The sequence below is a fragment of the Chrysochloris asiatica genome, unplaced genomic scaffold (assembly GCF_000296735.1).
Source record: "Chrysochloris asiatica unplaced genomic scaffold, ChrAsi1.0 scaffold00106, whole genome shotgun sequence".
NCBI lineage: Eukaryota > Metazoa > Chordata > Mammalia > Afrosoricida > Chrysochloridae > Chrysochloris > Chrysochloris asiatica.
The window spans coordinates 3,246,951-3,263,132 of NW_006408624.1; the positions used below are offsets into that span (position 1 = coordinate 3,246,951).

General features: G+C 50.9%; 2 protein-coding genes across 2 annotated transcripts; both read left to right on the forward strand.

Moving 5' to 3' along the window:
• The first annotated feature begins 4,585 nt into the window (after positions 1-4,585).
• Positions 4,586-7,650, forward strand: TEKT2 (tektin 2 (testicular)). The gene is made up of 9 exons (XM_006867533.1): positions 4,586-4,791; positions 4,876-5,001; positions 5,195-5,400; positions 5,949-6,092; positions 6,185-6,299; positions 6,457-6,564; positions 6,697-6,840; positions 6,982-7,061; positions 7,361-7,650. The coding sequence occupies exons 1-9, from the start codon at positions 4,636-4,638 to the stop codon at positions 7,572-7,574; spliced, it is 1,293 nt and encodes a 430-aa protein (XP_006867595.1). The 5' UTR covers positions 4,586-4,635; the 3' UTR covers positions 7,575-7,650.
• Positions 7,651-8,341: 691 nt separating this feature from the next.
• On the forward strand, positions 8,342-12,422 carry ADPRHL2 (ADP-ribosylhydrolase like 2). Its single transcript, XM_006867611.1, has 6 exons — positions 8,342-8,558; positions 10,381-10,477; positions 10,728-10,935; positions 11,026-11,210; positions 11,546-11,646; positions 12,130-12,422. The coding sequence occupies exons 1-6, from the start codon at positions 8,342-8,344 to the stop codon at positions 12,420-12,422; spliced, it is 1,101 nt and encodes a 366-aa protein (XP_006867673.1).
• The last annotated feature ends 3,760 nt before the right edge of the window (positions 12,423-16,182 follow it).

The window sequence follows — 16,182 nt, forward strand, 5'->3', positions numbered from 1 at the left end:
GGCCCATCAGCAAATGAATGTTCTGTGCGCTTTTCTCCCCCAAGCTTAACTCTATTCACGTCATCATGGTCAACTCTACTTTGAGGAGGCGTTTTTTTCCCCAGTCGCATTCTGCGTGCCTTCCCACCTTCTGGTCCTGTATCTGACAATGTTTCTCTGCTATTCATAGAGTTTTCAGTGGCTAGCGATTCGGAAGTAGGTCATCACTCTTTCTTCCTAGTCTGTCTTTGTCTGGAAGCTCATCTGAGACCTGTCCACCATGGGTGACCCTGCTGGTTATTTAAAATACTAGTGGCAGAGCCCTCAGAATCACAGCAACTCAATCTACCACAGCACGACAGACGAGTGGAGAAATTATAACTTGGTGTTTAGTTTATAATACCTTAAGGCGCTCTGGTGGCATAGTGGTTACAAATCGGGCTGCTAACCTCAAAGTCGACAGTTTGAAACTACCAGCTGTTTTGTGGGAAAAAGATAAGGCTTTCTGCTCCCGTAAAGATTTACAGCCTTGAAAATCCTGTACAGGGTCACTATGAGTTGGAACCGACTCCATGGTATTTAACAACAAGAACAACTATCAAGGAGTCGCTGTAGAAGCAGTAGACTGCTAATTGCAAGGTTGGAAGTTCAAACCCACCAGCAGCTCCTTGGAAACCCTATACAGGGTCACTTAACCACCACCACAACAAAATCAAGAAGCATACTGCTTTTCAATAGGAAAGACTTGTGAGCATATACTAAGTCATACTGGTAGCGTAGTGGTTATGAATCGGGCTGCCATCCTCAAGGTCAGTAGTTTGAAACTACCAGCTGTCCCGCAGGAGAAAGATAAGGTATTCTGCTCCTGTAAAGATTTACAGCCTCAGAAACCCTGTGCAGGGTCACTATGAGTCAGAACTGACGCCACGGTACTTAACAACAACAACCACTTCTACATTTGCCTCCAGTTACTGGAAGCGTACCTGAATTAGAAAAAGTTATACTCTCTAAGGATTTTAATAATTAGAATTCACAGGTTAGGAAGTCAAAAACCTTTACTGGGAAGAGAAACGGGAGAACAGAAAAGACCTATACCATAATACTGCTCAGATGTTGAGAGAAAATGACTTCTTATCATGGTACTTCATGTCTCCTTTGGTTAAATCTCATTTGCTTAAAGAAGTTATGATTTCACATTTTTCTGTTTCAGTACACTTTTTGTTTTTCAGTTTTTCTTGCTTCTATTTCTTTATCTCTAGCATCTTTTTTAGTCCATCAGGAAACTGTAGGGATACCCAGGCTGTTTAAATCTAAAGAGGGAAAGCAGCCAACTGAAGAATATTACAACTAGACATATACCAATCAAACACAGCATCTTCCTCTGTACAATGTTAATTCTAGATGTGGCAGCTTTATCTAAGAGCACCAGTCCCAGGGAAATGCACATTTTAAACAGAGCAATGATATATGTTTCTGCTAAAAACTGAGAGTAATTCATTCTGTGGATATAGTGTACATGTCCTGTCTGAGGATTCCTTTGAGCAAAGGGTGCTCCTTTGATATAAGTCCACATTTGACCAGACGTCATCACAGTCACAAAAAACAGAGGTACAACTGCCCACAAAGTTTTGTTAAAAATAAACTCCCTCTTCCTTTTAAATAAATATACAAGTCCACCACTAAGTGCCAAAATTGTCCCCAATATGAAGAGACCTTGATTATTTGTAGGCTGTATGGTTCTGATGTTGATGTTCGTTCTCTTGGTTACCCATTTAGCCATTTGCTCAGCTGTGATAGCCCTTCCTTCCAAAGGGTAAATATCGTCTAATGTAAATTTCATTTTAGAAGAAAAGTGGAGGAAACTTGGAACTGATGTCAGTTGGATCATTTGGAAGATCTCAGGGTTTTTATCATAATCCATCATAGCAAAAAATACCTTTTTGGTGAATGTACTGGAATGTTGCCAGGAATTTGCCAAGATCTGAAATTCTTTAGCAGCATGTTTGCACATTTCACACCGTCTTGACTCATGGAGAGCAGTAAACATCACAATCATAGAGTAGTTTCTTGGTGGATCCAGTACAAAATGATAGAACATGGTGTCACTCATTCTTATCACTCTGTTTTTTTTGGTCCAATCCATCAGCTGGCTGACCTTTTCCGCTAATACCTTCTTCCCTTTGGCAGGATTGGAGGGAACCCCCTGAGCCATGAGTAGCAGTACACTCAGAAGTGCATGCCAAAACCACCACAGCTCAGCCATACTTGTTTACTTCTTTCTGTTACAATTTTTTTAAAGCATAAACCAAAATGTGATCCTTTCTTACAGCAATTAATTGATTGAAGACCTTTTCATCTGTTTTCTTAAATCCTGTTAAACATGGCATTAGCAGCTATATCACAAGTTATTGTTTATGAAGCCTATATATTTGAGATAACTCAACCAAACCAGTTGCCATGGAATCAGTTATGACTCATGCTCACCTCATGTGTGTCAGAATACAACTGTGTACCACTGGATTTTCAATGGCTCACTTTTCAGAGTAGATCACCAGGACTTTCTTCTGAGGTGCCTCTGGATCTATTTGAACATGCCAACATTTTGATTGGTTGCTGAGCACTTAACTATTTGTATCATATAGGGACAAACCCTATTTAGAGATTATAAAATATTCAATGGGAGAAAAATGTTCTGGGATCAAGTAAGTGTGAGAAAATATTGTAGCTTCAGTGTTGGCTAAGCTCCAGACTAGCATTTCTACCTGCTATGCAGCACCTGGATCTACCACAAGCACCTCAAAAGTCTCATCCTCCCCTCTCCCACCAATCCCACCAAGTATTTGGTTCTGTTCCTTTTTTACCCTCTGTTAAAGATAATACCATCCCACCAATCCCTGAGGTTTTAAAACTGAGACTTTTTTTTTTTTTTTTAACTCAGACATTCTTCTTGGATTCTTTTTCCCTCATGCTTCAAACTTGACCTTGACCTCTGGGACCAGACAGCCTGGGTTTGGATTTTTCTAGGGGAAAATCGATCCCAAATTCAAACATATTCATTGTTGCTGTTGTTGTTAAGTGCCATTGAGCCCATTCCTACTCATAGCGACCCTATATAGGGATTCCAAGGAGCAACTGGTAGATTTGAATCATCAACCTTTGAGCTACCAGTCCAGTGCTTATCCTACTTATTGACTTTGCAGTCTGACGCATTAGCCCACAGCGCTACACCAGGACGCCATTATATATGCCCTGGTGTGGCCCTGTGGGTTAATGCGCCAGACTGAAAAGCTGTTTGAACTGCAAGGTCGGCAGTTCAAGCTCACCAGCTGCTCCTTGGAAACCCTATACAGGGTCGCTATGGGTCGGAATCAACTCGACAGCACTTCACAACAACAACAACATATAATGTGGAGAGAAAGTGCTGGTGTGGTGCTGTGGGTTAATGCGCTGGACTGCAAAGTAGGTTTTAACCACAAGGTTGGAGGTTCAAGCTCACCAACTGCTTCTCGAAAACCTTATGCAGGGTCACTGTGGGTCGGAATCGACTCTACAGCACTTAACAATAAGCATAATTTTTGCCAAAATAAGAAAACGTTTAAATGAATGTGATAACTTTATTCCCTCTTCCTCACATCTTCTCCATCAGTCCCAGCCCCCTACCCTACCCTGCTCTTGCTGCAGTCGGGGCAGCGCCACTTTCAGGTTCTATAGGGCTTCCTGTCGCCAGGCCAAACACCAAGGCCACTGATTACTGCGCCGGGAGAGGGGCGGTCGCCTAGCAACTGGAGGTGCTTAACAACAAAGAAGCTTAGCCAGGAGAGGCCGAAGTGCTATCTGGGAAAGGAGGTAAGAGGACTAGGGTAGAAAGGGTGGCTGGGGGGGTTCCCACTGGAGGGGGTCCCACCCACTGAGGCTGAGCTCCCTCCAGCTTCCTTCCGCCTTTCTGCGAGCCAGGGCTAGGGTATTAATTCCAGCCAAAAATGATTATCCTGAGAAGGGGCGGGTTCGGTTGTGCTCCTCCCACTGGAGGGGTCCCTCACACACCCCTTCTTAATTCCCCAAGAGGGAGTGGAGGGAGTGTTACGGGGAGGTAGGGGAGGTAGGCAGAGGTACCCCACCCCCAGTTGCCAACCTTTACCCGCCCTGCAAAACTAGTCTGTTCTCTCCCTGGACGGAGAACAGGACTCCCTCTCTTCTTAGATCCCCCCTACCCCCAGGTCTGCCCAGAGTTAGGGAAAAGGGGAAAGGGGGAAGCTCAAGGAGCCCTGGGGGTTGGAAATCGGATTAAGGGCCATTTTTCCTCCAGCTCAGCCTAAAGTCAACTCCCCACCAGGCACTAACTACACACACCCAGGAGACTCCATTAGCCCCTCTCACCTTCTCCAAGGACTGCAAGGGGCACCGGGCACCGATTGGTGCCTGTGGGTGGATGGCTAAAAGGAAACCTAGTTAATGCCTCACACAAAGTTGAATAAAGCCTGGGCTGTTCCCAAGAAGGCTTCCTGCAGGAGGGTGGGTTTTAGAGAAAAAAGGAATGTTCTACCTATAAGAGAGTCTCTTGACTGGTTTACTGAAGTCTTTTTTCCCCTCTCTCCAGCAAAAAGTGGGTATCTTTAAACAGACCTAAGGGTTCCTAACCCTTCTAGCCCCTGCACCATGACTACCATTAGTGTCAAGCCGAGTCAGCGTTTCCGGCTGCCTGATTGGCACACCAGCAGTTACTTGTTGTCCACCAATGCTGAGCGGCAGCGAGATGCTTCCCATCAGATCCGCCAGGAGGCCCGTGCCCTCTGCAATGAGACCAACAACCAGGTTTGGGGTGGGAGCCTAGTTGGTTGGGTCAAGGGGCAGCCCCCAACAAAGGTCACCCTCCTTATCTGGCTCTGTCTCTTCCAGACCCTTTGGGATGAACATGACAACAGGACTCGACTGGCAGAAAGGATTGATACTGTCAACCGGTGGAAGGAGATGCTGGACAAGTGTCTAACAGATTTAGATGCTGAGATTGAAACCCTGACACAGGCAGGAAGCTAGGGCTGGGTGCCAGGAGACATTGCTTTGAGGGCTCCCCCTCACTCCCCTTTTCTGGGTCAAATAACCTCTGATGGAGTAACTGGGTGATTGATTAGTCCCCTCACTGGCCTCTAATAATGTGGAGATGGGGTCTTTTCCAATGTATGGTTCTATCAGCTTCCCTGTCCCCTCTCTTTCCTAGATGAAGGAGTTGGCTGAGCAAACCTTGCAGGCTAAGAACTTGCTTCTGGATGTGGCAATTGAGTGCCTGACCCTACGGGACAGTCGGCGAGACATTGACGTGGTGACTGACACTGTGGAAGATGAACTGCACAAAGAAGTAGAGGTTATTGATGCCACCAAGAAGGCCTTGCAACAGAAAATTAACCAGGCCTTCGAGCAGCTCTGGTAAGGGGCAAATGTGGTGTTCACATTTTCACACACACTTAGAGGTTGAGGGCTTCGAATGGGGAATAGATGTATAACTTTGCCTTTCCTGCATCCAAGGCAGAGCCCGCCATTTCCACTGCCTGGACATGCTCTCAGAATTCTTCTCACAGCCCTGCTCTAGGCAACCATCAGGAACTGATGCGTGTGTGTGTGCGTGTGCGTGTGTGTCTGTGCATACCTTTGTGAATGTAACTACATACAAGGGAGCTTCAGAAAGTTTATGGAAAAATTCCATTCTCTTTTCATTCCATTCTTCCACAGACTTTTTGAAGCATCCTCATACATGTTCCCCTGTGGGTGTGTGCAAGCACTTGAGTGTCATGATTTTGTCATGAGAAGCTCATCCCGCTGTGCTAGTCTTTGTCCCAGTGAAGCAGCAGCTTCATTGTCTTCTGCTGAGAAGGGTTATCCCAGAGTCCCCATCACTCAGTGTCCCTTCAGTACAATAGGGTCTGTGCCCTGGGGCCTTTAGGGATGGTTTGTGATTATGTCTGCCCCTTCCCTAGCCTCCTGCAGGAAGTCCGACAGCAACTCAACTCTGACCATCGGGGCAAAATGGAGACACTGGAAATCGACAGAGGCTGCCTGTCTCTCAACATCAACTCCCCAAATGTCTCCCTAAAGGTCAACCCTACCCGTGTCCCTGATGGGTAAGAAAAGTGTTTAAATTAGTCTCTCCTCCTCCCATCATTCACTCGCAGGCCCAGACCCTCATGAACCCATTATCCCCTGCCACCTGCAGCTCCTCCACACTCCAGCAGTGGGATGACTTCAGTCACTTCAACAAGAATCGGGCAGAGGCGGAGATGAAAGCAGCCACAGAACTGAGGGAAGCCATTGCCCTAACTATTGCTGAGGTGACTGACCACTGCCTGCCCTAGCTCCTCCATGGCTAATAGGGTGACAGGATAGCCCTGTGGCACCCCTTCCCCTCAACTTCCCCTTCCCCATCAACAGTGTCCTCAGATGACCATGAGTTTATATTCTCTTCTTGCTCTACTTCCTGTCCTTCAGACCAATAATGAACTTGAAGCCCAGAGGGTGGCAACAGACTTTGCCTTCAGGAAACGGCTTCGGGAGACTGAGAAAGTGTACAGTGAGCTCAGGTGGCAAGAAAAGAATGTGAGCCTTGGTTTCATCTCCTAGGATCTGGAATTCCTATTGTGGGCTGAGGCACCCAGGAAGGCCCTGGACTGAACTGGGTGCTCTGGGGTGGGTTCAGCTGGTGGAAACAAGGCACCCTGTCCCCTGCAGACCTTGGAAGAGATTGCCAATCTGCAGGAGGACATACGACACCTGGAAGAGGATCTTCGGAGAAAGTTTCTGAACTTGAAGCTATCACATACTCGGCTAGAGTACAGAACCTGTCGGCCCAATGTGGAACTCTGCCGGGATCAGGTGTGAGGGTACCCTAGTAGGGCACAGGTGTCTCCTGCTAGTGTCCTCAGAATCACATCTGCCATATATTCTTGGTGGAGTAAGGGAACTTGGATAGGCCTATAACTGACCTTAAGCTCCCAACTTCCCCTCTGCCTCCAGGCACAATATGGCCTCACCGATGAGGTTCACCAGTTGGAGGCATCCATCGCTGCCCTGAAGCAGAAGCTGGCCCAAGCACAGTAGGTTTGAGGAGTCAGCAGGTGGGGCAGGGAGACACCGCCCACCTGTGGCCTGCTGATTTCCTTGGGTTTTATCTTGACTGAAAGTCCAGCCCAAACCTCCCAGCCTCAGGTAGGGGTTGTTGTTGTTAAGTGCCATGGAGTCAGTTCGGACTCATAGCCACCCTGTATAGGGTTTCTGAGGAGCAGCTGGTGGGTCTGAACTGCCGACCTTGTGGTTCACCATCCAGTGGTGATCCTACAGCGTCACCCCAGGAGTTCCAGCTTGGGGTGGTGGATTACTAATGCTTCCTCTCCAGGGATGCTCTAGACGCCCTCTACAAGCATCTGGCCCGGCTGCAGGCTGACATCGCCTGCAAGGCTAATTCCATGCTATTGGACACCAAGTGCATGGACACACGTCGGAAGCTGACAGTGCCCGCAGAGAAGTTTGTGCCTGAGGTGGACACCTTCACCCGCACCACACACCGCACCCTGAGTCCACTCAAAAGTCGCCAGCTGGAGCTGGCCTAGCCTTGAGGGGCTAGTAGAAGAGGGAGGTTGGGTGGGAGACGCAAGAGAGGGGAGAGAGACTGAAACTAATAAATGCTAGGGTGCTATGCCAGACTGTTCTCTGCTACCCCAGCATATAGCCAGCAGTAGAGGGTGCCTGGCCCCCCAATGTATGGGGAACCAAAGATGGGGAGCATCACTCCCCCAAATCCTCAATTCTAAATCCAACTCCTCCTCCAAAGTGAACCCTTCTCTGGACCCTATGGACCCTAGCAACACTGCCGCATCAGCTCTGCCCCATCTGGACCCTTACCTGTCCTGCCTTTTGATGTCTACAGTAGGCCCAGAGGGGGCTAAAGTTGCAGAGGGAGAATTTGGGTGGGAACAAGATGTGAGTACTGGCGGGAGGCTAGGGCTGCCATGAGTGAGTGGGACCAGGTAATCAGGGGTGCTTGGGACACACAGCGAGCCTTCGCAAAGCTAAGTCGCCATGTCCACCCCTTTAACGGCCGGCACGGCCCGGCACGGCCCGCTGTGACGTCTCTTCAAAAGGCGAGAATGCAGACCAAAAACTGAAGGCCTGGCGGAAAAGAAATCTCGCAAGTTCCCCGGCTAGTCACCCACGCTGGGGAAGCGCGGCGCGGCGTCTCCGGGCCGCTGGGTGGCGCTGTGGGCCGTGGAACGGCGATGGGGCTCCAGGCCACGGGGAGGCGCTGTGGGGCGCGGTGGGTGGGGCACCGTGGGAAGGGTGCCGACAGCACCGGAAGTGGTGACTGACCCGCGCGTGGATGGCGGCGGCGGCTGTGGCGATGACGGCGGCGGGATGCGGAGGGGCTGGTGTAGCCCGCTCCCTTTCCCGTTTCCGAGGCTGCCTGGCTGGCGCACTGCTCGGGGACTGCGTGGGCGCCATCTACGAGGCGTACGATACCGTCAGCCTGACGTCAGTCCTGCGTCACGTGCAGAGCCTGGAGCCGGACCCCGGCACGCCGGGCAGCGCGCGGACAGGTGGGCGGGGCCGGGCACCCGGGGGCGCGCACCGCCTGTCGTGAGACGGAGGGGCGCCTGGGCTAGTGGAGGCAGAGAAGCTCTTGGGGAGGGAGTCGAAACCGGCGTTGGGCGAAGGAGGGAGACTCCGGGGTGCGAACGAGATGAGCTGGCGAAGGCAGCACGGGCGGAGTCTGGAGGCACGTCTCTCCAGAAACCTGCCCCCGGGCATTCTCCAGTTTGGGGGGCGGGGGAAGAGGTGGTAGCCACACCCTCTTCTCAGGCAAAAACCTGGGCGTCCTCTTTCTGAGGTGGGCCTGCTCCGCTATACACTCCGCTGCCTGTTTTCCTCTTGTCTCTACAATCTTGACTCCAAAGGGCTGTGAATTCTCATTACAAAACACATGGCATCGTTTTGTCGGCATAAAACGGAAGTGATTGCCCTTTAACCTTAAAGACAAGCCCAGTTCCTTAAGGAGCCCTACCAGGCCCCTGGCCTGTGGGGCCTGGCTTTCTGCTCTTCGGTTCCTTGTCACATCGTGCTTCCTCTAACCCCAGGCCTTTACATGTGCTGCCCCCTGTCTCTAGAGCTCTCTCCTCTTCTTCCCCCTTGTATAGTAGTCAGCACTTAGCCTCTGTACCTACTCCCAGCTCTGGTGTCGTGTAAACGGATGTAACCAAGAAGTGTGGCTTCAAAACTAAGTTGCTGTTGAATCAGTTCTAACTCTTGGTGACCTCAACGGTGTCAAAGTAAAACTGTGACCGAAGCGGTTTTCAATGGTTGATTTTCCAGTAGAATTCCAGGCCTGAGATGCCTCTGGGTGAACAAGGGAATGGGTGCCGTATCTAGCCAGGCCGAAGGTGGGGATCCGGGCTACTGAGAATGGTAGAGAATTGGTTTGTTGCCAGAAATCAACTGCAGTGGCCAAACGAAGCAGGACTGGATTCTACTCAACCACAGAGGGAAAGGTTAAGGCCACAGAAGAGAAGGAGCAAGGTCCCTGGGAGATAGGCGGGGGTGGGCTTCATGTTAGAATGAAAAGGAGACTGAAGAGTACAGCTCTGGCCAAGGTACCTGGTAACCTTTCTTCCTAAGGAAGCCGGGAAGGATGCGGGGGAGAGGGCCACCTAGGGGCTCGAGAAGCACGGAATAGGGAATGTGAAGAGTGGGAAACAGCAAACTGTTTCATTCTCTGTAACCATATCTTCACAGAAGACCAGGTTCTTGACTGGAGCAGGTTATAGCCTGAGAAGTCAAAATAAAATAAAATGTCACATTAGAAGTGCCAGATTCACAGGCACTCAGAGGAAGGAGACAGGCCAAGGTGGAGATGGGAAGAGCAGCCCCAGCTGGAAAGGACTTTCCTCAAGCTCCACAGTCTGTTGTTGGACTAGGGCAGAGGCAGAAGGAAGGGGCTAGGCTGGCTGGGTCTTCAAATGTCCAGGCAGTGAGTTGGGACTGCATCCCAAAGGCAACAAGAGAATAAGGTGAGCAGGGGTACTGTGCTCTCAGGGAGAATTTTATGGCTGCATTTGATTGGAGAACAGGGAACATGTGGGGAGGGGAGAGGCTCTCGCTATAGCCCAAGCAGGTTGCATGAAGAATGGAGCTGCAATGACGGCAGCCACATGAGAGGTTTTCGTCAGAAACCAGCAGGATGTGGAGACTGACTCAGAAGGAGAAATTGCTGAAAACCCCAAGGTCTAGAGCCCCATGAACAACGGGAGTGAGCAGCTGGCTAAAGGTCATTTTGGATGTCGTCACTTTTAAAAGAAAGAGTAAAGGGCCCCTGCCTTCACTCCATGCACCTCATTCACCCCTCTGCTTGTCCTCTCCCCACAGAAGCCTTGTACTACACAGATGACACAGCCATGGCCCGGGCCCTGGTGCAGTCCCTGCTGGCTAAGGAGGCCTTCGACGAGGTGGACATGGCTCACAGGTAAGGGGAGAGGACCCTGGGGTAAGATGGGCAGAGTCATTGCTCTGCTTGAGCAGAGCACTGATGTCCGTGCGCATGTGGGGTCCTGACACTCAGCAGGACGCCATTTCTAGAGCTGAAGCTTCCTAAGGCAGACGTGCCAGCACTGCTGATGCAGACACATCAGCACCCAAGGCTCCCCAAGCAGCCAGACCTTTCTCCTGTCCTGGGGGGTCCCGAGTGAACCCCAGTTCCATGTCCTTTCCCCCAGGTTTGCTCAGGAGTACAAGAAGGACCCTGACAGGGGGTATGGTGCCGGAGTCATTACTGTCTTCAAGAAGCTCCTGAGCCCCAAGTGCCGTGATGTCTACGAGCCCGCCCGGGCCCAGTTTAACGGGAAAGGCTCCTACGGCAATGGGGGTGCCATGCGGGTAGCTGGCATCTCCCTGGCCTATGACAGTGTCCAGGATGTGCAGAAGGTATTCACGCTGAACATGCCCCTTCTTCTCTCCCCATCTCTCCTACAACATGGGTTGTTTGACACTGCTGTTTGTGTGCCTTTTCCCTAGTTTGCCCGGCTCTCAGCCCAGCTGACACACGCCTCTTCCCTGGGCTACAACGGTGCCATCCTGCAGGCCCTGGCTGTGCATCTGGCTTTGCAGGGTGAATTTTCCAGCGAGCACTTCCTTGAGCAGCTCCTGGGTCACATGGAAGAGTTGGAAAGTGACACCCAGTCCCTCTCGGATGCCAGGGAGTGAGTACCGGGGAGAGGCAGCGCTAAAAGCGTATGTGAGTGTTTGCATACCGGAGTCAGGAAAGCCCATCGCCTTATCACAAGGCTGAAAACCTGTTCTTAAGTTGCAGCTTTGTGGGAGGCCTGGGAAGAAGCTCTTTGGCCTGGGCTATGTGTCTCAGGGTTCTTAGTCCCAAAGAGGACCAACCAGATCAGCACTAGCCCTCACCCAGGTCTTCCCTACTCAGGACAGGCAGCCTGTCCATATCTGCCTCACCCTCGTAGTCAGCCAGTCCCCGCTGCCTGCAGCTCCATCGTGTTGGCACTGACCTTGACGCCTCTCCCCACGCTCACAGGTTAGGCATGGAGGAGCGTCCATACTGCAGCCGACTGAAGAAGATTGGAGAGCTTCTCGAGCAGCACTCGGTGACCAGGGAGGAGGTGGTGACTGAGCTCGGTGGGTAGACTCTAGTATGATTTGTCCCCCACCCGTCAGCCTTGGGCCAGACGTGGGCTTAGGGAGGGACATGACAACCAGGGCCCTGGACTAGGTTGTGAGCACAGAACCTGCTTGCTCTGGAGCTACTTGACCTTCCCCTTAGAGATGAACAGAAACGGAGGGCTGGTTCTTGACAAAATAGAATTTTTCCATGGACTTTTTGAAGTCCCATCATATATGATCTCATTTAAATCCTCACAACAGTGTAGAAGCTAACTATACTCACTCCTCACTCTACCCTGAGGAAGAATCAAATCCCACATACGGAAATCTCGGTGATTAAGTAACCTTCCTTATCACACAGCTGAGGTGGTAGAACCAGGATTGGAACTGTCCAACTTTGGATCCTGTGATCTTAATTAGTCACAGCCTAACTTGAAGCTTGGCAGGAATTCAGGGGCACAGGATGTAAGTCAAATCCCACGATCTGGCTTCCTGCAGGGAATGGCATCGCTGCCTTTGAATCTGTACCTACCGCCATATACTGCTTCCTGCGCTGCATGGAGCCGGACCCTGAGATCCCATCTACCTTCAATAGCCTCCAAAGGACTCTCATCTATTCCATCTCACTTGGTGGGGACACAGATACTATTGCCACCATGGCCGGGGCTATTGCTGGTGCCTACTACGGGATGGAGCAGGTGGCCGAGAGCTGGCAGCAAAGCTGTGAGGGCTATGAGGAGACAGACCTCCTGGCGCAGAGTCTGCACCGGCTCTTCCAGAAGAGTCTGTGAGGTCCCCAGCTTCTGGGTCCTGCCATGTTCAGCGAGACCAACTATTGCTCAGACCAGCTGGGCTCCTTTGCCTGCTCCCCTCCAGGGAGCATCAGGGATGGTCACTGGAACAGTGAGTGAGGGATGGGTGCTTCTCTGATATTGAGTTCCCAGTTCCTCAGCCAGAAGACCTGGGGACCGGGGCAGGCTTTCTTTGGGAGGAATACATCTGGCTTTTTTCTTTATTATCTAGAATACGGGATTTGGGGAGGTGGAAATGATCTACAGTTGCATCATTTGTCTCTGTTGGGTTTTAGCCAATTTTCCAGAAAACCTGTCTTTTTTGACTAGACAGGGCCCCGGCGACAGCATGTTGCAGAGATCAAGGGCAGAGTATGTGTGTCTAGCTGATCTAGCCACATACCTGGCCCTTGGCTGCTGTGGGTTTAATAAGCTTCCAGTGGAAGCCACCAAGCAATAAACAGTTCTTGGTAAAACCCACTACTATTGCCCATGTTTCTCCATCTGTCCTGAGCAGATTCTTTTCACCGGACAGCTTGTCTTTCTCAAGCCTGCTGCCTCTCTGCCTGACTACGCTCCCTGAGGAACTGAGAACCCAAACCGATGAGCTGTTGTGTCGAGGCAAATTCCTCCAGGAGTTCTTCCGACTGATGGTGGTATTTGTCTGGGAAGGGCAGAGCAGACGCGATGTGGTGGGGTTGCTGGTTGGAAAGCCCTCAGTGGCCCTGGCAGCTGGGTCAAGTGCTTTGCTAAGGCAGTGGGCAGGAACAAGCCAGATTGTCCTCCTATAACAGCCTGATTGCTTCGCAGGTTGTGCCCCAAATAGGACCCAGACCCCTGCTGGACCAGGCAGAGGAACTATGTGAAAGTTGGCAGAGGGCCCCTTCTGTCACCTGGTGGGGAGGGCACATCCTCTCAGAATACTGCGTGCTTCATTCTCTATCTTAGGCTCCAGTTAGAGAAAGGCCAGGCGTTTTGCACAGCATCCATTTTGAGGAAAGGAAAATTGGAAAAAGGGGATGCCCTCCCCCACTGTGAGGCTGTGGAGATGTCTGAGCATCCTTCCCAGCCTCCAGCCTCCACAGAGGAGAGAAGCAGGGCTGCTCTGCAGCCAGCCTGAGGTTTCCAGTCTAGCCGGCTCTCAGCCAGCCTGAGGCACTGCACAGTTTGCTGTCCCAGATCCCCAGAGCTGGAGACATCCCTGTACAGACTGAAACAGGCGCTTTCTGCCCTGGACAATTCCCCCAGCCCCATCTTTAAGGTTGGGTGTGGCATAGCCCTGCCCACAGGAGCAAAGATTTATGATTTCATTCATAATTTGTATCAGATGTTGAAACTTTGGCTCTTGGGATCCTGAGAATCAGCTGTCATGCTCCGCTACCCCTGAGAGCTTGCAGGAATGTTCCAGGGAAGGTTGGTGCATCTCCCCCAGCAGCCTGCCTCTGGTTTCTTAAAACGCCTTTCAGCATTGCTTGGTGCAGAGCCTCAGGAGCAGGGAGCACGTCTGACGTGGTGATGACAGAATGCTGATCTGAGGAGCCACACTCCTGAGAGGACGTCGTGACATCTAGACACTAGACCCATCTGCATCGAGGCCAGTGTCAGCACAGGGTGATTTCATACACCAGGTTTTATTGGGTCGTGTCAGTACAGTCACTTCTGTTAGGTGTTCTGTTCAAAAAGAAGTCCCATTTTCTTGGATTCCCAAGTACATTTTTCCTGAATCTCCTGTAACACTTGTTAAGTGCCGTCGAGTCAGTCCCGACTCCAAGATCCTGTAGGATTTCCAAGGAGTGGTTGGTAGATTTGAACTGCCAACCTTTTGGTTAGCAGTCCAGTGCTTATCCTCCAGCTCCACACCAAGTCAGAAATGAAATTACTAATGGCAAACATTGAAACCTTAATCTTCAAAAAGAATTGGGGACCAGAATATTAAAAAATGCACAAGGTAAGGTCATTTACATAGCTAAATCTGACATGTTTATCAAAGCTAGTCAGTTAAGTAGGCATCTGAAACTAAAATTCCCTAAACACCAGTCACCTCTTCAGGATGAAACTTGGAAGCTCAGCTCTGTGACAGCTTTTCTGTATGTGTCCCCTGGTTCCCTCTTGGATCCCTTGGGCTCCCATTGGAAGCTGGTTAGTTCCTGCCAATCAGAAACCCCTTGTCAGAGGTCAGATGCTGGTCATCTTTGACTTAGGGAAGCAGCAGGTTGAGAGCACAAGACCCCACCAGGTATGGTTTAAGACTTTCCTGTTCTCTTGGGTGTTTGAGAATAAGAAATCTACCAAAAATCACAGCCAAGATCTTTGGTCACTTGGGCAGGTTCTCCATTAGAAAATCCAGATGAGTAGTCAAGTAGCGTGCTGTGTTTGGAGGGGGCCCAAGGGAGCCACAGCTCAGTGTGTTCAAGAAATCAGCGGTCACCTCCGTTTTCCACAGGGACAGTTTGGAGTTGGCCAGGATCGCAGCAGTTTGACAGGATCACACATTGAATAACCCAGGCTCACACTTGGTACAAGCAAGTGGTCTGGCTTGGCAGGGAGCTGTGGGTGAAGCCTTGAGCCTCTGGTAAACCTGCCATTCTTACCTGGGCAAAAATGAGCCCTAACCTTCCCCCAGCACTAATCTCAGTTTTGGAGCTAGGGACCAAGGGTATGGGAACCGGATTCTGCGTCTGCATGGAAGCCTCCAGAGGCAACTCATTCCAACCCTCCTTCTCAAACCCTTAGCATCCTTGTCCCTAATGCTACCTAAAACAGGAAATTGGAACCAGAGTAAGAGCAGAAGAGGAAGCCTCCTCCTACCCCTCCCCCCAATTAACCCCTCTAGTACACGTGGTTCCTATTAGGAAAAGCAAGCTGAAGCCGTCTTCATCCCTAAGTGTGTGTGTACCTCTGGCCAAATGGGAGACTCTGCCTTGGGAACACTTGGGTTTGGGGCAGCAAGGGAGGGTCCTCTTAACATTTTGTGAGAGAAAAGCAGTTTTATCCCACACACACACACATTACTAGCAGGTGGGTGATGGGGTAGAAGAGGCACACTTGTTTGGTACCTAATGAACCTGCCTCATGCCAAGACCTGTGCTCCACACTTCAGCATGTGATGTATCACTGCCCTAATGAGGGCAGCGTGGGAGATGGAGATGATGAAAGAAAGCTGCTGCTTGTTCAGGTCTGTGTCCCACCCTAACAGGCTGCAACTGGAGCAGTGAAGGGCTGACCATTCCCAGGATCCTAGAGGGTCTCACAGCTGTACCCGCCCATGGCCACTAACAACCTAGATGGGTTCTCTCCTCCCTGCTGCTTCAGGGAAACTTCCTCCATCTGCTGGAGGTCTGAAAGGAGCTGGAACAGCCCTAGCCCAGGATCGTAGGGGAAGCCATACCCCTTTCCTCAAGCAGGTGCCATCTTGGTCCCAGGAGGAAGGGCAGGTTTGGGAGTGTAGTGCGGCCCCTCCCAGCTCTCAGCTCTGACTCAGAAAGGAGCCCCACAGAGCCCAGGTCTCAGGGTATGGTCTCCTACAGCTGAGCTGACGTGGGGAGGGGACCCTGCCTCCAGACCAGGCAGGGCAGGAATCCAGATGCAGTCCCAACACAGATACTTGGGTGAGACACAGGGAGAGAAACTCAGACCAGCCTCTTCCAGAAATTATCTCAGCCCACTTGTCGGGGAAAAGCAGGGCCGTGTCCTTTGGCCAAGGCCATAGCCGCCTCTGTTCCACTTTGGGTTTTTTCTTTAAATGGAGGTTCTTCGTAAC